Source organism: Melospiza georgiana, chromosome 2 (genome assembly GCF_028018845.1).
Source record: "Melospiza georgiana isolate bMelGeo1 chromosome 2, bMelGeo1.pri, whole genome shotgun sequence".
In the NCBI taxonomy this organism is placed as follows: domain Eukaryota; kingdom Metazoa; phylum Chordata; class Aves; order Passeriformes; family Passerellidae; genus Melospiza; species Melospiza georgiana.
The window spans coordinates 1,674,305-1,697,832 of record NC_080431.1 but is presented as its reverse complement, the minus strand read 5'-3'; the positions used below and the strand labels follow the sequence as shown (position 1 = coordinate 1,697,832).

General features: G+C 44.5%; 1 protein-coding gene across 1 annotated transcript in view; it reads left to right on the top strand.

Annotated features, from left to right (window-relative positions):
• The first annotated feature begins 474 nt into the window (after positions 1-474).
• The window catches only part of ADAMTS5 (ADAM metallopeptidase with thrombospondin type 1 motif 5), a 38,460-nt gene continuing 15,406 nt past the window's right edge, over positions 475-23,528 (top strand). Inside the window, exons 1-3 of the mRNA XM_058043475.1 lie at positions 475-1,326; positions 10,432-10,564; positions 22,071-22,238. Coding sequence (XP_057899458.1) covers positions 475-1,326; positions 10,432-10,564; positions 22,071-22,238 — 1,153 coding nt within the window. The remainder of the gene's footprint in view (positions 1,327-10,431; positions 10,565-22,070; positions 22,239-23,528) is intronic.

Below are 23,528 nucleotides of genomic sequence, written 5' to 3'. Positions count from 1 at the left end.
AAGGGGAGTGGGAAGTGCTCAAACTTCTCTACTTGCCGGCTCCGAGCCGTCTCTCCTCCTTTTCCTCTCTCCTCACTTTGCCTCCCCGGCAGCAGCGATTTGGGAATTTTTTTTTTTTTTTTTGTCTCTCTCTCCCTCCCTCTCTCTCTCTCTCTCTCTCTCTCCCTTTCCATGTGCTCCCGGCTCTTCCCTGCAGAGAAACACAAAGTTCACACGCGAGCGGCTTTTGTTGACATTTTTTTCTCTCCCACTCACACTTGACTTCGGGAGGGAGAACTTGAGAACTTTTTATTTCCTTATTTTTTTCTTGTCCTTCCTTTTTCTTTTTTTTTCCCCTTTCCCGCACCTCTCCTTTTCTCCCCATCCCTTAACCCCGCTGCCGCGCTCCGCCGGCCGGCTCCCGTTATTCCCATCACCATCGCCACCACAATAATCACCAGTCCCGCCGCCGCGCTGCCCCGCGCCGAGGCGAGGATGCTGCCGGCGCTGCTGTGGCTGCTGCTGGCCGCCCGTGCCGCCCGTGCCGCGCCGCCGCCGCCCGCACCTGCCGAGCCCGGCGCGCCGCCCGCCCGGCCCCCCGCCCCCGGGCCGCCCCGCGGGGCCGTGCGGCGCCTCGACCCGACCTACGCGGGGGGCGGCAGGGCGGGCTACGTGCTCTACGCCGGGGGACAGCGCTTCCTGCTCGACCTGGAGCGCGACGGGCCGCGCTGCCACTACCGCGGCACGGTGGACGGCAGCCCGCGCTCGCTCGCCGTCTTCAACCTCTGCGGCGGCCTCGACGGCTTCTTCGCCGTGGGCAGCTCCCGCTACACCGTGCGCCCGGCGCGCCGCGCTCCGCACGCTGAGGCCGCGGCGCGGATCTACGGCGAGGGCCCGGCCCGCGCCCCCCACGTCTTCCGCAGGGAGAGCTTCAGCTTCGAGACGGTGCCGGCCCGCACCAGCTGCGAGACCCGGGACCCCGCCAGGCCGGCGGGCGGGGACGGGCGGCGGCGGCGGCGGCGGCGCTCCGTGTCCCGGGCCCGGCAGGTGGAGCTGCTGCTGGTGGCCGACGCCTCCATGGTGCGCAAGTACGGCAAGGGGCTGCAGCACTACCTGCTCACGCTGGCCTCCATCGCCTCCCGGCTCTACGCGCACGCCAGCCTGGAGAACCACGTGCGGCTGGCCGTGGTGAAGGTGGTGGCGCTGGGCGACAAGGAGAAGGGGCTGGAGGTCACCAGGAACGCCGCCACCACGCTCAAGAACTTCTGCAAGTGGCAGCACCAGCACAACCGCCTCGACGACGACCACGAGGAGCACTACGACGCCGCCATCCTCTTCACCCGCGAGGTAGGCACGGCCCCGGCCGTGGGCATGGCCAGGGCAGCGAAAGGTGTCCCTCGGGCCTGGGGTGGCCGGGCTGCCGGGCCTCCGGCCACCCTGCTCGGCTTTGCCCGGTGGTTGCCTCCCCACTCGTGGATCCGGCTCGTCCATCGGGCAGTGCAGCATCTCAGGGACCGGCACCCACTACCGGGCATGGCAGGGGGATTGAGATTTGTGTGTGTCCCCTGCCCTTTGCTGTCACCCCGCTGTGGGTTCACCAGTGCAGTGCTGGGACCCCAGCCCGGTGGAGAGGTGGGACCTTTGGTCGTGGGACTCAGCCTGACGTCCCTTTGCTTCAGACTTTGTTCTGTCTGTCCATGTGAGATATTTAACACTCTCTGCAGAGGCGGTCCAGTCGGGAAGGGCTGATAGCGCTTCCTCGCCTAAATTAGTCCCCAAACAAACCTGCTAGGGAAGGTGGTGGAGAGCACCTTAAGAACACAGACGTGGTGCTTGTGGAGCACATCGGGACGCTGTTTGCAGCGGGGATAGCTGCACCGCGCTGGAAGCCAGCAGCGCTTGTGGTTCAGGTGTAGGACGTAAGTGCAGCCCGCAGGTAAACAGGGCTGCCCAGGCTGCCTGACTCGGGCTGGGTGGTGGCAGGGGCTGCGGTCCCCGTCCTGCCCCCCGAGCGGGTGCCCCCATCAGCTGTGCCTTGGATCTGCTCGTGTTGCCCGTGCAGAGCCGTGCCTTGCTGCTCCACGCTGGGTTGTTGATTAATTGCATTGCCAGAGGTCGTTAAGGGACATTGCTCTGGTAGACATGTGGCCGAGTTTATGCAATGAAGTTCTGTAAGAATATCCCTTCAGCGGTTTGGGTTTGGTGTTTTCTTTTTTTCCCTTTCCCCAAGTACGAAAAAAATAACTGCATGACTTTCCGTTCATTTGAGTTCTCCGGCTTTGCTACATGGTAGGAGCCTGCCAAAAAGGATGCTTTGGATGGTTTGTGGAAGGAGTTGCTCCAGAAGGGAGAAAAAAAGCGCCTGGCTTGCTTTTATAGCTGTAAATAGTTGAAACATTAGGTTCTGTGTCAGGCATCACTTGTACAACAGGAGCCCTTTTTAGCAGGTTAAAGCCCATCAGTGCAATTTGCAAGCTTTCGGTTTTTTATCGCTATAACCTGAATGAAAGCAGGCTACCTAGACTGGGTCAGAGTGTCTTTGGGTTTGCTGTAAACATCTTTTCCAATGGCTTATTAAGCCTGGGCCAGAATCCAGCACTTCTCTCTGAAGAGTGTTTCTCTCTGCCACTATTCCCACTTATTTCCCTGGGCTATATGACAATTCTGAAACACTTAGGGTGGGGACTGTGAACCTTAAAGTCGATTATTAAGAGATAGGATGTGACTTTAAAGTGCAGTTGCTTTACAGCTGCTTAGCTGTAATTCTTTGCATGGACACCCTCCTGCCAGAACAAGAGGGTGCTGCTAATCAGTAATCCGCTTTCAAAGACTCGAGAGCAATGCATAGAATCACCTCTCTGGGCTGTAAGTAGTGCATAGAATAAACAAATCACCACGGTTCCTGTGCTCTCCTTGCACTCTTGAGATGCAAATGCTGCTTGCACTGCTGCTCGGGGCTGCTTCATGAGAAGAAAAGCACAGGCTTGTGTTTACTTGGTTTACATTTTAACAGCTTTAACTCTGGGATTAGCTGCTCGATGCAGTTCAGGACAACTTAATCTGCTTTAATGCTTTGCTCTGTGCACACGGACATTGTTTGGCAGTGTTTGACTGAATTAAGAACCAGACTGGAGTTTCGTGCTACATGTGTTCATGATGTTCTTTGCAGAGAGTGTGTGTGAGCCCACACGATTTTTATATGCTTACCCTTGAAATGTCAACATGAATCTATTTGCTCCCCGCGGAATGTAAACACGAAAAGGGTTAAAGGATGAAAAAGCAGTGGAGATGTTTCCTGGAGAAAACAGCCCCGCTTTGAACTACAGGAGAGATTTTTTCCAGTTTAGCTTTTCAATGAGAGTGGCAGCAGTTGGCAGGAGAGCGCCGCTTTTACAACTCTGTTTTGGATGGATGAAGTTGGTTGCTAAGCTACAAGACGCCGAGCCGTGGCTGCGTGTTTTGATGGGCTCTGAATATCGTCATGCTGATTTTTGAGCATCCAGATGTCTCTTTCTAAGTGCCTTGGGTTTCAGGCACTGGGCAAACGTGTGAGGTACATTTTCCATCCTTGTTTACTGACTGAGGCCACCTTGAGCTTCGTGTTGTCAACAGAATAATATTTGCAGATCGTTTGGCAGCTGAATGCGTGGCCTCAGCTGTATGGAATTGGCTTTGTGTAGATAGAATCTGCATTGTGCATGGCTGATGCCATACAAATCCCTCAATAATAATTATCTTTGTTCCGGAGTGACATTTGGTTGGATGGTATTTTTTACACCAAAACAGGGCTTTATTTGAGTTCCCATATGAAGGAAGAATCCCGACAGAATTCAACAGTGTTGCTTCATCATTTTTGCTTGTTTTTACTTCTTTAAAGATAAATTAGTAACCATTGGTAGCCTGAGAGTGCATTGGCAGCTCTCCTTTTTTATTAAATTAGCGGTGGTTCACATTATAGAAGTTAAAATTATGGTTGTTGTCATCATCATCATCATTCATACTAGGAAGTACTTCCTATGTAAAAAAATTTAGAAGGAAATTCACTGATTCTGAGTTAAAGCCGGCACTTCTTCTGGTCATAGTCTGTATTTAATTGGATAAGGGCTTTAAAGCAATTATTCTGCAGATCACAGTAAATCAATATGAGCATGAATGCAGTTTGGGGTGATACAGGCAACATCTTAAAGCTGGTTTTAGGCTTTGTGTTGCTTATCAGTGATGGCAAGGGTCCATTAGCTGCAGTGGGTCCTCTGTTTACTCTGTAAATGCAAGGATAACTAGAGTTACATGTCTGGCCATTGTGAAAACCTTAAGTGGATGCAGAAATCATCTGTCACTAAATATTGCAGAAATTTAGTTGGGTTCCCCAGTGATTTTTTAAATCTGATAATGAGAAGTGTATTTTCCCAGTGGTTACAATCTGTAATTTTGACCCATGAGGAGCAGGATGAAGCGTGGCAGAGGTCTGACTTGACAGTAAGCAAACGTGATAATTTTCTGATATTTCTAAATTTCCTCAAGGCGGCTTGACCATAAGAGCCTTAGAGAGCACATGGTTGGATTACTTTGTGGTTGAGTCCTTGGCAGCAGCTGTAAATCTTTGGGCCTCATGAATCCTGGAGCATCCTCCATGGGATATGGTGGTGCAAGGATGCAATTCTGGTGGCCAGGTGAGTCTCCTCAACCCCGTAGAGAAGTGGCTTTTTAGTGGGGAGGAGGAAGAGCTTGCTACGCCTTCTTTCTCTGGAGATTACATCACTTGTTGTCCATGGCAGTGAAGTCAACAGCAAATTTAGAATTTAGTGTTTCATCAGTTGTTCTCAGTGGCAGTGAAGTCAAGAGCAAATTTAGAGTTGATTCTGTTTCAGCCCTTTTTATAGTGAACAGTTTGCAGGAGCTGGAAGCAGATCATCTTCAGATTTTTATGGGTGCAACAAAACACTTGCCAGATTATTTGCCACAGTAGCAAAACAGATTAGATGGGACTGCAGTTGAACTCACAGTGTTCTTTTTCTGTGGTCCAGCCTGCTCCGCAATTATCCTCTAGGATCCATCCAGTCTATTTCATTAGTGGCTCTTAGTTAAATTTCAAGTGAACTATTGAATGCATTTGGACAAAATCCAGCTCTCTTCCTTCTCCCCCCGTTCTGAATCATCCTAAGATTAAAATAGATGTTTCTCACAGTAGATACAGACATTAGGAGCAAGGAAAAAATCCTTTCTTAAGTGCTTGTTAGCATCATCTGTGATAGTACCATCATGCCTGGCTCGAGCAGAGGGTTCATGCTAGAGCCAAAGGCCACTGTCCTGCCTTTTTCTACACAGTAATTATATGGGCCTGGTGTGTTTGATTTAGTTTAACTGTCCATCTGGCAGTGCTGTTGAAATTTAACAGCAAGCTTTGTATTATCTCAGCTCTGTAGATTATAATTTCACTGCATGGAGCACATGCTTTCTTTGGCTCTACTTCTTTCTTCTTCTTTTTTTTTTCTCTTTTCTCTGTTATCATCTTCCAACAATTATTATCCCCTAGCAGTAAAACAAGTCACTGTACTAATGGTCAATAGAATAGATTTCACTGTTAAATTAATACTCTGAAGAAATTGTAGTGTGATGTGTGTACCAGTTTCATAGTGTTTTCACCAACTTTGTTGCACATTTAAATAATGTCCCTAGGGAAAACAAAGTGGGACCTAACTGATAGAGGAGAAGTTTGATTCACCCTGGTCTGGAGAGATGGTGTGGAGTTTCCCCTCAAAGGAACTGTGGCTTAGGCAGGTTAAATCACACATTTTTACTTGGTCATCACTCACCAGTTTCATAACTGAAACTTCTCCCCATGCAGATCCCAAATGCTTTATTTGCATTTTGTCAGTATTTTAAAATAACCTATAGTTTGTATCACTCTGCTGTTTGTTTGTCCTTTTTTTTTTTTTTTTTTTTTAAATGCTCAAGCCCCAGGCTCATATTTATGATATGAACCCCAGAAACAAATTTACTCAATTTTTAAGCTAAACTGCTGGGGAAATACATTTGGGTTTGGCAGTTATCACCATTGTGGTTTTCCTCAGAAGGTAACCAGGCTCTGGCCACCCTCTCAAAATGTGGCCAAGGGAGGACAGAGCAGCAACCCAGCGAGCCTTTCCTCACCCAGGATCCTTTCTGCTCACGTGAACATTGCATTTGAGACCCCGTGTGCCGTTCCAGGCTGCTGTGACATCAGTGAAAGGTCACCCACCTTGCCGAGGGGCTGAAGGAGGGTGGATGTGTGTGTTCCCAACACCACCCGACCCCACCCTCCTGCCCAGCCTGCGGTGGGAAGGCTGCTGCTGCAGGAAATCGGAAAGTCGTGCCTAATTCCTTCCTCCGCTGCAGGGATTTTAGGTCTGTATCGCCCACCTCCCAGGAGAGGTCCTTAACCAGGAGGTCGTAAGCTGTTCCAGGTGTTGAGGAAACTTTCCACCCCTCTGACCAAAGGTCTGTCACTGCTTAGTGAGTAATTCATATGGTGAGAACGAGGGGAATCGTGACCTGAAGCCGCTGAGTGGAGCGCAGCGCCTGGAGCAAGGTGGTCTGGGTTCCTCAAGCATGGAGAGGAACTGTTTCTGTGATTTACCACAGGCTGTTCAGTGGGAAGGAGGAAGGATGAGCAATAGGGACCAAGCATTTCAGGGAAACCTTGGGCTCAGGGGCTGCTCCAGGAGGAGCCGCAGCTCCCTGTGTGCTTGGCAGGAGCCTGACGTAGACCATAAAGTGCTCTCCTGAAAAAGATGCTTCTAGTTGGCCTTGTCCTTGGAAGGAATTTGTAGCTGTATCATGTTCTTAGTGGGAAAAGGCTTGAGCTGATGAGCTGCTGCAGAAGGACCAGTGAGCAGAACTGTAAGGGTTTTAGATGTGCTTTACAAGAAGGTGATGTGCAGCTTGACCTGCACAAAGCCTCGTCCTGTGGGTTCTTCTCATCCTGATCTGAGAAGCTCTGTGGGCTCGGCCTCCCTCAGGGCCAAAGGTGGAGAAACATCTGAATGAAACATCTGAACCCCAGTAAGCAAAGTGCCCAGCTGTTCCAGCCTGTGGAACTGTGGCACTTTGGGGCCCACGGGATCCCAAACTGCAAGCCTGTGAGGGGTAGATAACTCAGAAGACCTGAGGACATGTTCTTCTGCCCTTAAATCCCACCAAAGTGTCCGTGTTAGTGCTCACATGGTGTTTTGGATCTGGTCAGCGGGCTCTGACCTAATCCCACGTTTCACTAAACAGTTTATTCTTGTTTTGAAACCTACTATAGAACACATTTCAGGTGAAATGAACTCCCTGCTCCAGCCAGGACATGGTGACAGTTACCTCCCTTCACAACAAGGCCATGTACACATGGCAGCCAGCCAGCTGCTCCTGATGGATTTGGGATGCCAAGAAAACTTGGCCTCTAATGAGCTGTCTAATTAACTACTAGACTTGTGATGTACAGCTTAGTTTTACTAAGCCATTCCTTTGCCAAAGCTTAGCATCACTTGCCTCCTGCATAGCAAATGCATTGCCTTGTCATTCTTCTGTTTTGAAACTGCTGTAAAGCAGATCAAGTGCCATGCTGCTTTCCTTCTTTAGAAATAGCAAAAAACATTCTTTAACTCTTCTGCCACTGTTTCAAGGCAATTGAGCATCCAGATCTGAGTAGCTGATTAACTTTCTAGTAGAAGCAAAAAAAAAAAAACAGAGTGAAATATTCATTGGAAACTGGTTTTATGGATCACGAGTCCCCTCTTGCCTCGTGCTATAGCTGGAGTATGAAAAATTGAGGCTACCTACACAGATTTTTTGAGATTGCATCATTACATTGAAGCCTGCTTTTAACACAAAGTTAAAATATTTTCCAGGGAATTAAAACCTTCTACTGTACTCCCAGAAAGTTTACTTTATGACTGCTTTCCAGGACTGCCCAGGAAAGCAAAAAACAAATCTAACTATTGATTCTGGTAATGAATAATCCATAGTCAATGTTTGATGGCTAAGCAGGCATGATTTTCAGTAACATCACTTGCAGTCAAGCTGTTTGGAAGCTGGTATTGGTGAATTGACCCAAAAGCAAATTTTTCAGAATATTTGTCTCAGAGATGCCATTTGATAGGCTGCAGTTCTAGTAACAGAAATATATTCCAGTTCAAATTACGCAGAGGCAGGAGAAGTAAAGTGAATGAGATAATAACAACATAGAGGAGCCCTCAGTAATTCGCCTAAATGATTATAGATAATGTCAGCCTTAGCTGCATATGAGCATCCTCAGGCAGCCACTAAGGGCTGGAATTGGCAGGGAAGCTGTTCTGGGGATGTCTGTGGGCTGCCCATCTGCTGCTAGAGCAGGGCATGCCATGGCTGTGCTTTGGGCAGAGCATGCATTGAGCATCCTGGTTTTCCCTGCCAATTCCAGCTGAGGTGAGATTCTGCTAACATCTCTGCCCTAATATTCCATGTTCCACACATCCTGTCAGAATTAGCTCCGTGGAAGTATTTTTTAGTTATATTTGAGTCATCAAACCTGGTGAATCATTGTGAAGTCTGGCTGTGGTTGCTGGTGTAAATTCCCAGTGTAGCTGCTTCTTGTGTGCAGATGGGAGTAAATCCTGAGTGGCATGAGGCATCTGGGTGCTGATACCATTGTGCCACGCTGGGAGCAGCACTGATGTCAGTGCCTGTGTAATAATGACACCCAAATACCAGAAAAGACTGAGTGACATAGAATCAGCATGCAGAGACAAAGCCTGAATTAATGCAATTTATACTATTTTGGCACTCCCAACCTGTCTAGCCCTCCTCCAGTAAGCTGCTTTCTGTCTGATTTGTGTGCTTTTCGGTGCTTGTGTAAGAATTTCAGTTCAGCTGCTTGTGTGGATTCAGGGCTCATTGCTCCATCACAGAATGACAGGATAAATCTTGTTGGAAATGACCTCTGAGATCATTGAGTCCAACCTTGTGCTAGACCATGGCGCTGAGTGCCACATTCAGCCTTTCCTTAAACACCTCCAGCCCCTCTGGGCAGCCCCTTCCAATATCTCATCACCCTCTCTGTGAAGAAATTCTTCCTAAATGTCCAACCTAAACATCGAGCTCTTGTCCCACTGATAGTTTCCTGGAAGCCAGAACTGAGCCTGAAATTTCTTCTCCATATATGTAATACTACTTTGTATTTTTAGCTCGAAAATTTTCTTTGTTGGGAAAAAACCCACCTTTTTTCTTTCTTGGTTTTTTTTTGTGTGTGTGTGTTTGTAAAGAGATGCTCTGTCACAGTATCTGTGCACTAGGTGTGGTTTTCTTTGACTTCAATGGGGTTTGAATCCTGTGCTTTTCCATGTTTGCCTAACCTGTCATAATCAGTGAGCACTGCTGCTCTGAAGCCTCCTATAAGGTGTCTGTTATTCAGGTGGATTAATTATGAAAGGCTTCATAAAAGGATGTCCTTGTAGAAAGAGATCTGAAGGGAAGAACAGAATCTTGAAAATGAAGGGAAAAAAGTGCTCTTTGATCATTTTGATAATAACATTTGTCATGGCTTAAAAATGACAATTTCATTCAACCACAATGAAATGAAGTGTTCCAAATAGCATGGCTCCTACTTCTCCTTCTCATCTAAAAATATGTATATGTGCACATGCACCCTAATATTCTTCCTTCTGCTTCAACAGAAGCATGGAGAAATTGCTGCTGGTGATAAAAACACAATGTCTTACCAAAGTTGAAAGACAAAACCTGATGCTACCTGCATGGTTTTTGGAGACATCCCATATCTACATGTGGGAGGAGTGGTTAAGTGGTTGGGATTTTGCACTTTCTCTGACTCTCAGCAATCTCTGAGAATTGCTTAATACTTGGTGTATTATTGGGTAAGACACTAGTAATTGTACTGCTTGACAGAGGCGGAATGAGGTTTCACATGTAGCAATCTCATTTCTGTTAAATGAAGATATAGAATTGGTTTCAGAAGAGCAAGGTGATCTCTGGTTCAAGGACTGATCAGGAAGCTGAAGCTTTCTCTGTGCATTGATTTACCTTCTGTAAATAAAGAGAAATTTCTGCCTTTATTGTCAATGAGGAAATGCTTCCATAGAATATTTTCAGCACCTACCTCAATGCAAGTGTGAGCATCGCAGTGATACAAATTTCGCTAATACAAATTCAAATTTACCTAACAACAATTAGCTGCAGCAACTAGCACCAGTTAGCTGCAGAATGTATCCAAAACGTGTTAAAGTCCATGGAAATATTCCCACTGACCTTACCAGGGATTGCCTTGCTGTGCTTTTAGCATCTTCAGCTGTAACTTACACTGATATTTTCATCCAGGACCTGCCATTGGCAAAGGCGCCTTTAAGTGGTTGTTACTGCTGGGTGTAAAAATTCATTGTAACGATTTTTTTTTTCTTTTTTTTTGTTTTTGACTTTTCTTTTCCCCTTCCCGGGCAGGATTTATGTGGGCATCATTCCTGTGATACCCTGGGAATGGCAGACGTTGGGACCATCTGCTCCCCCGAGCGCAGCTGCGCGGTGATTGAGGACGACGGCCTCCACGCAGCCTTTACGGTGGCTCACGAAATCGGTATGCAGCGCCTTTTCTGTTCCCCTGCCAAGGCAAACACTCCCAACAGCTGCATTAGGAACCAAAATACCCCGCAATTAATTCCAGATTTCCCCCGGCCCCGAGCCCCGCCTGGGGATTAGGGCTGTGTACATGTGCACTTGAGGGTTAACTAATAAGGGATCAGAAGGCAGGGGAAGGCGCACAGTAGGTGTTTCCTCCCTGACAGTGGCCTTGCTAAGCAGCAGTTGAAGTGAAAATTCAAAGGCTGCTGCTACTGCCCAGAGATGTCAGTGCATGGCCCTCCTGAGAAAGCTTTTGGCCCGTCTGTTGTAATTTGCATGCCCTTATTTATTGGAAAATAAGCCACATTTTTCAACTTGTTGCATGTGCTGTTGTTAGGAAGCTTTTTTCCTTGTATTACCAGCACAGAAAAGCTTTTGTGGCAAAACCCAAAATAATTCCAGTATCTCTGTAAGTGTTCAGAAATTGGTTTTAAATCCTGTAATAAGTGAAATTTAATTACTTAGGTGGTAAAGGTTTGGTCACAAAACCTGCTTAGCTTTGTTTCAATTTCTACCTCAGAGGACAGCAATTAAATTAGAAGTCTTGCATGTACCCTTCAGGAGGGTTTAAGATAGAATTAGTGACAGAAGAAAGTTTGTGTTCTGGGATATGAGTTATTATTATGTCATGATATAACCCTTCAAGAGAGATGCTGCCATCTTGATAATGTTTAATTTGCTGATATTTTGTGAACTGTGTTCACTGGAAATACATTTGCTATAAGACTGTTCACTTTGGAGAGTGAACAGCAGTTTGAAAGTGGAGAATGTTTTTTTTTTTTTCTTTTTTTATAAAATATTCTTGGAAGGAAATAACAAGGAAAGGAGAACTTTCAGAGAGAGCCAGCTGCTGAATTGCCTTGTACCTCGTGCCAAACCAAAGTAAAGTTTGCTTTGGGAGTATCATTGCAGTGGTTCCATTTTCAAGGAGCTTGCAGGTAGAGCCTGAGATCTGGGTGCCTTATACATATGGCTGAGGAAACAGAGGTCACCAAGGATGGAAAATGGCCTGACTTTTCAGTGACAAGTGAGCCTATCCCTTCTCCTCTTATGCCTCTGCAAAGGAATTGCATCAGTGGTGGCTGGAGAAAGGGTCAGGCATTGCATCAAAACATGAAATACTGTGGCAGGATGAGTCCCCAAAGCAGAAATTTTATTTTAGTAAGCAATAATCTCACAACAAAAGAAAAAGTCCTCTGGAATCAGTAACTCAGTGCATTTAGAGAGAGCTACAGCAGCGTAGAAAGAAAGATTCACATGGGATGTGGATGCTGTGAGTGAGCCATCACAAACCTGGGATGGGTTAAATGGCAAACTTAGCCTGTCATGCACGGCCAGAGTGCTGGGGACACTGCTTGTGTCCCTTGCACCTAGAGGGGATGTCTCTGCTGAGGGTCATGGATAGGGGTGGGTGAGGAGCCCTCTTGTTGGTGGATCTGATGTGTGAAGAGGAGAGCATTGTCTCTCCTGCCATTTTATCAGCAATAAATATACTTTTAGATAGACTAAAAATGAAAGAACACAGATCAGTAAAGATAGGGGTGAGCAGCAAACGTTCACATTGTTACCTTGAATTCCACACAGAGAAAATATAAGCAAAAGTGAATTATTTTTAGTGATCTAGAAGCACATTTTGGAGAAAGGCCATTTACATACCTAGGCATTTACAGGAATCTCTAAAAACTATAATTTTCAATGTAAAAAAGGCATGAATTGAAATGAATAAATAAGAACTCTAATGGACATAAAACCTCTAGTTTGAGGCTGTTTAAAATAACATCCTCTTTTTTTTCCCCTCCTCACCAGAAGTTTTTAAGAAAGGAGGGGTGTCAAGTCACAGAATGATCTTTGTGTGTGTGGCCTGAAGTGGGAGAAGCTGAGAAGAAAACACAGCTAAAATTGCTTGAGTACTTAAATTAAATCAAAGGTCAAGAAAGGATGAAAAACAAAAGTGTGGCATGGATACCCTTTAGTTAAGCACTTTGGGGAAACCTTGCTGTATTTTATTTGGAGACCAGATTTCTTCCTGCAATCCAGAAATCTCCAAGTTCCCCCTGTCCTGTGGGCAGGGTGTAACTTTAATTTTACAGTGGCTCAGTTCCTCAGTCAGAGGGAATGCTCTGAGCCTGAGATGTTATTTTCTTTCCCTTGGAAGGTCAAGGTGAGCCCCTGGCTGAAGCAGAGTCACTCTCAGGGGTTTTTGTGCATGGGGAGCAGATGCAGCATCTGTAGCATGGACTTGGTCCTCAGAGTGTCCTCAGTGTGACTTCCAGGGGATCTGAATGCTCTTTCTTCCCCCCTGAAGGATCCAAGAGCGTTTTCCAGGCTCAGATTCTTTCTCTGGAAGGCAACCAAAGTAAATTGAACTGCAGCTCAACCCGACAGGAGGATGCACAGCCCGGGGCTCAGGTTGGATTGGTCACAGGAAGGCAAAAAGCAGCTTTGCTGCAGAACAAACCTGCTGCTTCTGCTGCCAGGGTTCTGCCACATCACCTGGGAGATGTTTGTTTTATTTCTTCCAGATAAAATAGGTGCATTTTGACCCGTGGTTTTTGAGGGGGAGTGAATGAATGAGCAGCAAAAGGCAAAACCTCCACAGGCTTGTGAAGGAGAGCACAGGGAGGAATAGATGTAAATTCTTGGTATAAATGATTAGCTGGCAATAAGAGGTGGAGATCTTTATATAAAGTTTGATAAGGTAGGACCTAAATCTTGTTCTACTTGTATGTAGGAAAATCAGTAATAGCTTGTCTCCAATGTCAAATGGAAAAAAGGAGGATAATGCAACAAAAAAACTGGAAAGAAACCTTGTAACTTTAAATGTGGTAATCCAGTTTCTCCTCAGAATACAGGGGAGCAGCGCTAATACGTAAATGTTATTTTGCAATCTCAGCCTGCCAAGACATCCAGCCACTAATAGCAAATCCATATCTGGTTATTTTCTAGCAGGGGGCATGCTGCTGTCAGTGGGACAGCAGTAGCTTCATTTTCTCAGAAATAACCCCCTGGATTCTTGCCTGAAGTCATCACCTTGTTGTGGCATATGGATGTTTTTTTTTTATTTCTAGCAGCTCCTTCAACCAGACCTGCAGAGCTCTGCAGAGCTGTCTGAGCTTGGGCACAGTACACAGGCATTCTCCAAGCCTTTGTTATCAGCAGCCTATTGTCTGCATAAAATGATGTTTCCTTGCTTCATGCACTTCCCTGCCGCTTGGGGACGTGTGGAGGAGAGCAGTAAAGAACCCAGGATTGCTCATAACCTCAGCAGTTATTTAATGTTTTTCATAGGGCAGCACTACATTGCTTCTCCATTGTCCCTTATTAAAATAACCATCAGGAAGCCAAACCAATGAGATTGGCACTGGACTTTTGGATCAGAGATTTGTTACTTTGACAGGGCTGAATTACAAACAAGTGAAGGTCAGCATGATCCAGCACCAGCCACAGGCACAGTCAGTCAGCTGGGATTACATTTGACATATTTTGTGATGGGATGTTTCCATGTTTTGCAGCTGGTGCTGTGTTTGAGGTACAGTCATGGTCAGAGGTTTGTGCTGGAGTCCTACTGAGTTTGGCACAGCCTTACCACCATCCTAAACAGTTTGCCATCTACAAAAGCAAAATGAGAAGAGTTCATGGGGGGGATGTAAGAGGAGCTGCTGCTTGTTTTATCAATAGGACATTTCCCCAAATCACAAAGGGAATCCCAGGGAAAGCCAAGAATTAAACCTGGGTTTTGATCTAGAATCTCCTGAGTCCTTAATAAGAATCTGGTCCTTAAGTACAAAAGCATCCTTCCTGCAGCCTTCAAGCAGGCCAAGCTCCAGTTCAGCTCAGTGGGAGTTACATGGGTCTAACATTTTAAATTATATTTATCTCTGTTCTTTCCATCAATCTTAAGAAACTTAATTTTTTAAAAAGAGGCAATACAGCCTTTTTTTCTCAGTGATAATGTTCATTTGACCTTTTGCAATGTTCCTACTCCTCTGTTACACAAACACTCAGGCATGCAGTTACTCCTTCTGTCCTCCTGAGTAATATGGTTTACTGATGTTCTTTCCAAGTGTTTTATTTTTAGGCTATAGCTTTAGCATTGCTGCGTGGAACTAATTAAACCTTTGTTCATTAGTTGCCTTTTATCTTTCACATGTGACTTTTGGGGGAGGCAAGGCCGAAGGGTGGGATAAAAGCAGCCTTCAAATACGTTTTAAAAATTGCTGCAAAAATTTGCATAATAAATCATTCCCCATGTCCACCTGGGACAGCACAAGGGGTAATGGCCTGAAATGCAGCAGGGGAGATTTGCTTTAAGCATTAGCCAAAGCCATGTGAGCAGGGCAGCTGAGGGCAGGAGCGAAGGGCTTGGGGAGGCTCCGGTTCTGGAGGTTCTCAGGAGCCATCTGGCTGAGGCAGCTGTGGCTCAGGGGATGCTGATCCCGCCCCAGGGCACAGGGATGCACAGCATGCCTTTCCAGGGTCTCTGCTCAGCATCGCTTTCTGTGGTTATGAGGAGTTATCACAACATCCTCCACAGCTGGGCTGTGTAATGCCTGAACCCAAGGGGCTGCACAGAAACTAAAACTCAGAAATCATGGAATGGTTTGGGTTGGAAGGGGCTTTAAATATTACCCAGTTTCACCCCCTGCCATGGCCAGGGACATCTTCCACTATTCCAGGTTGCTTCAAGCTGGCCTTGGGCACTTCCAGGGATGGGGCAACACAGCTTTTCTGTGCCAGGGCCTCACTGCCCTCACAGCCAGGAATTTTCTTCATATATTAAATAATGGGTTTGATAGCAAATCATTTCTAGCATGACATCATTCTGTGGCCTCTGTCACCACTGGGGACACAAGTGTTGTGAGCACTGTCAGCAAAATGTGTTAGAGAGCACAATTTTCTGTAAAAAAGGCATTTTAGAAGTGAGATATTGCTCCTGGTATCTCTGCTCAGGTGGTTCACTAAAATCCATCAGAATACCATGAACTGTGAGTAGGTTGGAGCTGTTCATTCAGAGCCTGAGCTGTGTTTGAGCTGCAGGCCACTGAGGAAGGAATACCATGTCTAACTTTTACAGCAAACTCTGATTCTGATTCCTTCAATAACAAATGAACCTGAGAACAACGTGTGTGATACTTAAAGGAGTCTTTTGATGTCCGTAGAAGAGTCAAAAAATCCTCCCACTCCTTGTTTTGCCGCATGTGCTCATTTTGTGTACACTCAAAAGTAACTAAAGACAGCGATCTTTCCTTTGCCATGTTGTGCTGAACATGCAGCCCTTTGATTTCCAGGCTGTCAAGATAAAGCAGATAAAGACAAGCTTCAGACCTGACAGCTACAAATCTCCTGGAGCCTTTCATTTCAAGGGGGATGCATTGCCAAGGGCACAGAGTCTCACAGCCACATGAGAAAAACTGTGGAGGTTGAGTCTCATATTAGGTTTCCTTCATGACAGATGAAGTTTAGGCAAATATCCAGGTAATCACAATTAGGCAGATTTGCTTTCTTAAAACAACAAAAGAAAAACAAAGAGTACACTCATTTAACTCTTCTCTGCTGACATACATCAGGAAAATTGCTTGATTCCTCCTCTTTGAACCTTTTTTTTCAATGTTCTGTCTTAATTTCTTGCTTGCAAAAGCTCTCAAATTAAGCCTTCATAAACATACTCCTTTTGATTAAGAGTAAAAGGTGGGCAGACAAAACTAAGCCTTCACAAGAGCTGAAGGTGGGGCAGAAAATTAAGCTGATGTCTCAAAAAGCAAACATCAGCTGTCTAAAAGGTTGCTGGTTAAAATTTTGAATAAAAATTCTTGGCTTGCCCAGCAATGTTTTTATTGCCTTATAATGTTATATAAAATATATCATTGCTCCACCTGCAGCCGACATGGTGCTTAAAGCAAGCTGTAAAACTCTGTGTTTTGCCTAATATTTCACAGCAGTCATTATCAAAAAATATGTTATGGACGTGGTTTAGTGGTGCATTTGGCAGTGTTAGGTTTATGGTTGTGCTCAATGGTGTTTTCCAACCAGCCTAAGTGATCTCTGATGTTATGATCCTATAAGAAGTTCAGTGTTCAGCCTGGGCCTCCAGACTGCAGGGTAGAGTGGGATTGCTTTCCTCCTTGGCAGGTAGATAATACCAATCCAATAATGTAGGTTTTGTGGAGGGAGGCTTCTGGTGCAGCAGACAATGCAATTTTTACATTCTTGCTCTGTGTACTCCCACAGATCCATTCATTTACCATGAGCTGCTGTGAATTGTGTTCTTTCCAAGCTGCTCTGAGTTGAACAGGTGTGAAATAGGTGTCACCAGCTCCTGCTTCTTCACTAAAATGAATATTTCTCTTCTGCATGCCCCATTAATTAGTGCAGTGTGGCCCTCCAAGGCCACATCTTGTTAATGATTATTTTAAGTCTGTGTGGACACAGTGGTCTCTGATTGCCTGGAAATTGCCTGTCTGACAGGGCTGATGGGTCTGTGATCTCCCTCAAGTCTGTTACAACAAGCCAGCTCAGCACAGGTTTGTTTTGTGTAAAGTCTGCAGCACTGGTGGGTAAATGTCTGATTGGGGCTTTTTTTTTTAATGTCTGCTCCTGAGAAGAAGCTGCACTCCAGACTATATTGTTTCATTGAGTCTGAAGAACTCTTTTAAGCCAGAAATATTAAAAACTGCCTCTGGGCTGGAGATTTAAAAGAGAGAGTGATTTTTTAAATCCTTTTTCTTTCATAAGTGGCGGGTAGCAGTCAAAGAAAAGAAAACTGGAAGTAAAGTTCAAGAATAAAAAAAAAGAGGAATGTCTAGTTTTATATTCTATGCTTTTTTTTGTAAGCTTGTGTAATTCAAATCACTTCTGTTTATTAAAAAAACCACCAGCTTTATTAATTGCTATTGCTTAGGCCCATCATGACTTCAAGAGGATTCCTGAGCGATAGCAGCATGAAGTTCTTAAGAAGGAGTCAGAAACTCACAGGAGTTAGGAAAACAGCCCATGCCAGAAGAAATGGTTTTGTTTTGGCAGAGTTCCCGCGTGCGATCGCTGTTCAGCCAAGGGGAGAGCAGGAGGCTGATGCAGAGGTCTGGGCTGGTGATTGTTAGCCCGAGGAATGTTGAGCCAGGAGCTTCCTGAGCCCTGATCCCGCAAGAGCCAGGGACTCACAGGGGAACCTGGGCAAATCTCTTGACCTTCTTTTGCTCCCCAGTTGTCCCAGCTGGAAATGAGGTGAAAGGCACGACCTCACTGGCAAACACGTGCTTCATCTGAGCTGAGCTCCTCTGAGAAAACAAATTACAATGCCTGCAGCATTTCCAGCCTGCTGTGTCACCTTGCATGTCTCCTGTGGTCAGAGGGAGTGCAAGAGCTGCTTTTTGACGTTCTGTCCAAGTTCTTGTCCATAAGCAGGTGGCTTTTTTCCAGGAGACCCAGCTTGGTTTGTGCTTTAGCAAAGCTTGGCTTGCTGTATGTTGTGGATATTTTCTGTTTTCTTGTTTCTAATGCTTGAAATGCCAGTGAGAAATGTATGACAGTAATTTTGCATGGTGTTCACTCAGAGAACCTCTGCAGATAGTCTAGAACTGTATATTAAGAAATATCCAGGCTCAAAGAAGTGTTTGGACAATGCGCCCAGGCACAGGGTGGGATTCTTGGGGCTGTCCTGGGCAGGGCCAGGAGGTGAACTTGGATGATCCTTGTGGGTTCCTTGCAGCTCAGGATATTCTGTGATTTTGGTTTGTTTCCCAGTGTTGCTGGGAATAAGAGATCTACTTCACCACACATGCAGCACAGCTCTGGCGCACTCCTGATTTCCCTGCAGGGCTCTTGTGTCCTGATCCTCAGAGAGGATCAAAGTTGTAACTGACTCTGAAACATCCCCACCTTGTGTTAGGGATATACCCCCCATTCCTGCAAGGTGTAGGGATCATTTTGGAACCCTTTGCAGCTATTATTTCCTGCTGGCTGTAGCAGGTGTTGGCCTTCAGCAGGGAAAGCTGTGAGGGGAGGATGTCAGTCACTCCATTTGGGTTGTTGGTCTTTTTGGAGTTGGAGGTGAATTTACAAGCAGGCCATCTCCTCCTTGGCTACAAGAGGGCAAACCCTGCCTCCCCTCCATCTGTTTCCTTCACCATTTTGTGCATTCCTACAGCATAACTTAACTAAACACCATCCTGCTGGTAAAATTGTATTATGTCATTTTCACTCAGTGGGAGCTGTCAGCACCAGTAAGATGCTTCATTAAGTAGAAAACAGCAGATAATCTACGAACCCATTCCCAATCAGTCATCGTTTTACACAGCTGCTGGGAGCCTTTTCTTTTTCTTCAATGGCTCAGTTTGACATTTGTACTGGTACAAAATGGGTTGGGGCTAAAATTGGCATTGTTTTCAAAAGTCTTCTGTGTAAGATTTGTTTTCACAGAGTCTTGACTTCTGACCAGAGCTTTCTCCAGAGCTCTGCTTCCATGCAGGGTCACTTGAAGGATCAGCCTTTCCAATTTGGAAGGGAAGCACCCCACCAGAAAATGCCAGAAACCCCCCTAATGTCATGTAATAACATAGCAGGGTTATGCATATGAGGGGTGGTGGGAAGAGACTTCTCGAAGTAGGAAGGAAAGTGTCCCTCCCTTAATTTTTGGATGCAGAAGGATGAAGGGTACAGGTGTTAAAGGACACTGCTGTTCTCACTTCTGTGCTAAAAAGAGCAAACCTTAGCCAGGCTGTATTTAGAGATTACACAGTTCTGTGACATTTTGAATTTTGATTCTTTTTAATGAAATGCAAAACCAGATTGCAGCATCATTGGGAGTATGTCATATGCTTTAATCACTTCTAAGTCTGGTCAGAGTGCCTTAAAAGGCAAAGTTAGAACAGGGAGAAATTTAGGTTGTGGTAGGAATTAGGAATTCTAGCTCCATAAAATCCTTTGAGAGTTGCATTCACAGTGTTTGTAAGTGAATGTAAGTGTTTGTCACCCCAGGACACATGCATACAAAATTAACTGGCAAATCAGTATGGAGAGCTAAAATCCATATATTTAATGGTATTATCCTCACTAACATCACAGGGGGCTAATTTAGAAGCCCAGATACTGACAATCAGAATTATGTTTTTTAGAAATTATTCACTACTTACTGTTTCTTTCCTTGTCATGATGGATTTTTTAAATTATTTTTGAAAATTTTAAACATAATGAGGGAGAATCACAAATACTTTTAGAAGCTTCTCCTCCAGGAGGCTGAAGACTGCCAAGTAAGTGACTTGGTTCTTGTCATGCACTGGAACAATGGCCTGATTTAATATGACAAAGTAAAGGCTGCTAATGAGGTGTGTCCTCAGCTCACCCCATTTATCACTGTAAAGCAGAGAAGTTATGCTGCTCTCTCATTAAAGGTGAATTCAGTAGCCTGACACTTTCCAGGAGATGACCCTGTTTCAGATTCCTCTGCTTTTGCCAAAGTATTTGGGATGAAATGTTCTGTGCTGAACAGTGGTCTGAGAAGCATTTCATTTTATTTATTTACTCTGAAATTCTCCATTGAGGCTGTCCAGGCTTTTTCTGAGGAGGGAGGCTAAACTGCAGCAGTGTTAGGAAGAAATCCTCAGTCTCTCTGCTCAAAGTGAAGAGCTTGGCATTTACCTGCAAGCTTCCTCATATCCAAAGGCTATTTTTTATTTGTCTCTAGGAAGGAGAAAAAAAGAAAGAGAAACACAAGAGCCGCCCAAGCTGCAGGAGCATTAACAGGCTGTGAATATGGGCATTGTATTGTTTAGTTATTCCATGGGATGTCCTTAGCAGAAAATGAACAGTCCTGAAGAGTGAAGTACAGTTATGCAATAAAGGGTTTTGTCTGGAGAACAAAACTGCATCTTACTTGGGTGAAGTGCTGCAGAGTGGTGTGGGAAATGAATTTGTAGAGAATTTTTGAAGTCTGACAGAAGGTGGAAACTGTCTTCTGATAGAAGATGGAAATGGAACTAGAAACAAGTTTCAAAGGATGGCCTTACAAATAAGACTGGATACTTTAGAGAAATAGAACTATGAAAGATGCATTGTAATAAGATTCACAAGGGGTAATTTTAGATGATTGGTTTTAAGGCATTTACAGCATGGTGTGGCAAAAGCTGACAGGCCAAGAAACACTTACAGTGTATTGTAATTAGGAAATAGTTGGCTGCTGATTGTGATAGTGTGAATTTTAACATCTGTATTGTCCCACCCTTCACATGAGACTGAACATGGAATCAAAGCTTTTAAAACATCACTAGGTCAGAAAAATGCCTGATGGATAGAGTGGTACCAGAGGCTGTGACAAACTTCAGTTCTGGCCTGCAGGACTGAAAGCTCCATGTCACAGAGCTCTGGGTAGTTCTGAATGGTGCTATAAAATGCTGAGCACTCTGAAAAATTACATCCTGGAGTTGCTGGTGTGCACCCAACTATCATTCATATCCCACACTGAACCAGTGTTGAGTGCCATGGGACGTTACTGAGCCAAACTCTTTGGATCAATGCTCCAGCTTTTTTTATTCACCCAGGGCTGCTTAGTTCCAAGGCAAAGACTTAAAAATTAAACTCCTTTGCCACTGAGAGACCCTCATTGCCTTATTTCACAAACATTCTGCAGTGAGGTAATTTCTACAACTGTGAGCAATCTTGGATCAGTAAATACAGTGTAAATACAATGTGTTAAATGCTCAACCCACTTCCAGAGAGTTTGTTCTTTAGATTAGAAGTGGTGCACTGATTATTTGGTTACTCTGTCAGAGGAATCTGTCAGTTTGAAATAATAATCTTAGCAGTGAATTATTTTGCTCAACAGCAGCATTTGTCTGGAATGAAACAAAGCTGTTGTCATCTCTTCAGAGCAAGTCTTTGTATGTAGTGCTGTATCAGATTGAAACTTGACATGTACCTCCTGATATTCAGTGTCTCAGTGCAGCATAAAAACAGCTTTATCTGGCCTTATATAGGAAGTATTGCCAAACAAAAATGGTTTCACTTACCTGAAAAAAGAAAAGGCCAAATCTTGCAGAATGAGTCCCTTTCAGGGCATCAGACTTTTTTCTGCAGTGGCTTTTATGGGAGGTCTTGTCCTTATTGTTAAAGCACTTGGTTTAGCCCTGCATATCTTATTAATCAACTTCTGGCTTAAGCTGAACATTTTGAGCAATAAGTTCAGGCTTCAGCTCTTTGCAGCTTTATTCCCATTCATTCTTCTACCCTTTGTTTAGTTGCATCATAAATTATTTTATTTTTAGCTATTCAAAAAGATGTAGCTCCTTTCTAGACAGTTGCAGAACATTTTCACAAAGTTTTTCTTGCCGAAGGTGATTTGTAAAAACAGTAAGAAATCAATTGTTGATAAATATAAATGAGTACAGTTCCCTTCCCTCACATGACTGTTAGCTCCAGCTGGTAAACTCTGGATAGTCATAGAATTGTATTTATTTGTTTCATTTCCACAGGGCACTTGCTTGGGCTTTCCCATGATGACTCCAAGTTCTGTGAGGAGAACTTTGGCTCCATGGAGGACAAGCGCCTGATGTCCTCCATTCTGACCAGCATTGATGCCTCAAAACCCTGGTCCAAGTGCACTTCAGCAACTATCACAGAGTTCTTTGATGATGGCCATGGTATGTGTTATCACTCCCTGTGTCACCTACATGCTACTTCTTACTGTCAGTCTGTATTTTTTAATAGGAACACTTTATGGTAGCTTATTTGCTGAATATGACATTTACCCCTCTGGGAATAAGGACAAAAATTTCGTTTTCCAAAAGTAGAAATGAAAAAACATAGTCTTCAGCTTCACTCTTTAATGAATTTTAAAGTCTTCACTGTGCTCCCAAAGCAACTGCAGTTATTAAACAAACCACTCAAATTCCAAAATGCTGAGATAAAAATGACATAATTGAGTGAATGGATCAAGTTGTTATGGTAACCAAAATGCTTATGGATAAATGTATGGTGTGTCTGCTAAATGTAAAGATTTGCTCTTAAATATTTTGTTGGCTGATTTCAGTGCTCTCTGAAATATTTTTCTCTGCATGACTTAATTTTTTCTCTCCATTTTATTAGATCCATTAATCTGTACTATCCTGTTTTATGGCCCATATTGCTCTGGCATTGATTTAATATTACCAAATTAATTTCCACAAATGAAGAGAACTTTCCCTTTTGAGTTACTGAGGTAACTCTTCCACCATCCATGAATGACCTCTCAGAGAGTGTAAGGAACTGTTTTCTCCTCAGTTCATGAGTAGCTATCATTTAGGTGTGTGGTCTTCAAGAGTTATTGCTATGATGAAATTATTCATAGCAATTGAACCTCTCATCATGTAGGTCCATAAACCTCTGAGAATTAATTGTATTGCTGGTGCTATTGTTGTGATTTCAAATGCATATTTAAGGAATCTCTTTTTCTTGATGAGAAGAAGAGACCTTTTCTAAGTAACAGTCTTCTTTTCTGTAGAAATTTATAATTTCCCAGTTATTTTTTTTAAATCAGAGATCTGTCCTAACAGAATACAAACTTCCACCAGGTTGAAGTGGAAGTCAATAATTTGACTTCAATTTATTTGAAAACTTGATGTGACAATCAGTGGCCTCAGCAGCACTGGGGACATGAGTGGTGCTGAATGACACCACAAACTGATTTTGCTAGGCAGTGAAACACCTGACAGCTGAGTGCACTGCAGCCACCAGCAGTACATGAAGCCAGCTGAGTAAATTCCAATGGAAATGTCTGGTCCAAGGTCAGCCAGGGGGCTGGGGAGGATCAAGGTGCTGATTCCCTGTCTCCTGTGGCCTGCTCTGAGAACAATAAACAGCTCTGTCATGGTATCACCATTTTTTTTACACTCATGATATGACCCCAGACAACAGTTTGACATTTAGGAAGAAAAGGCTCGGTTCCTGTCCAG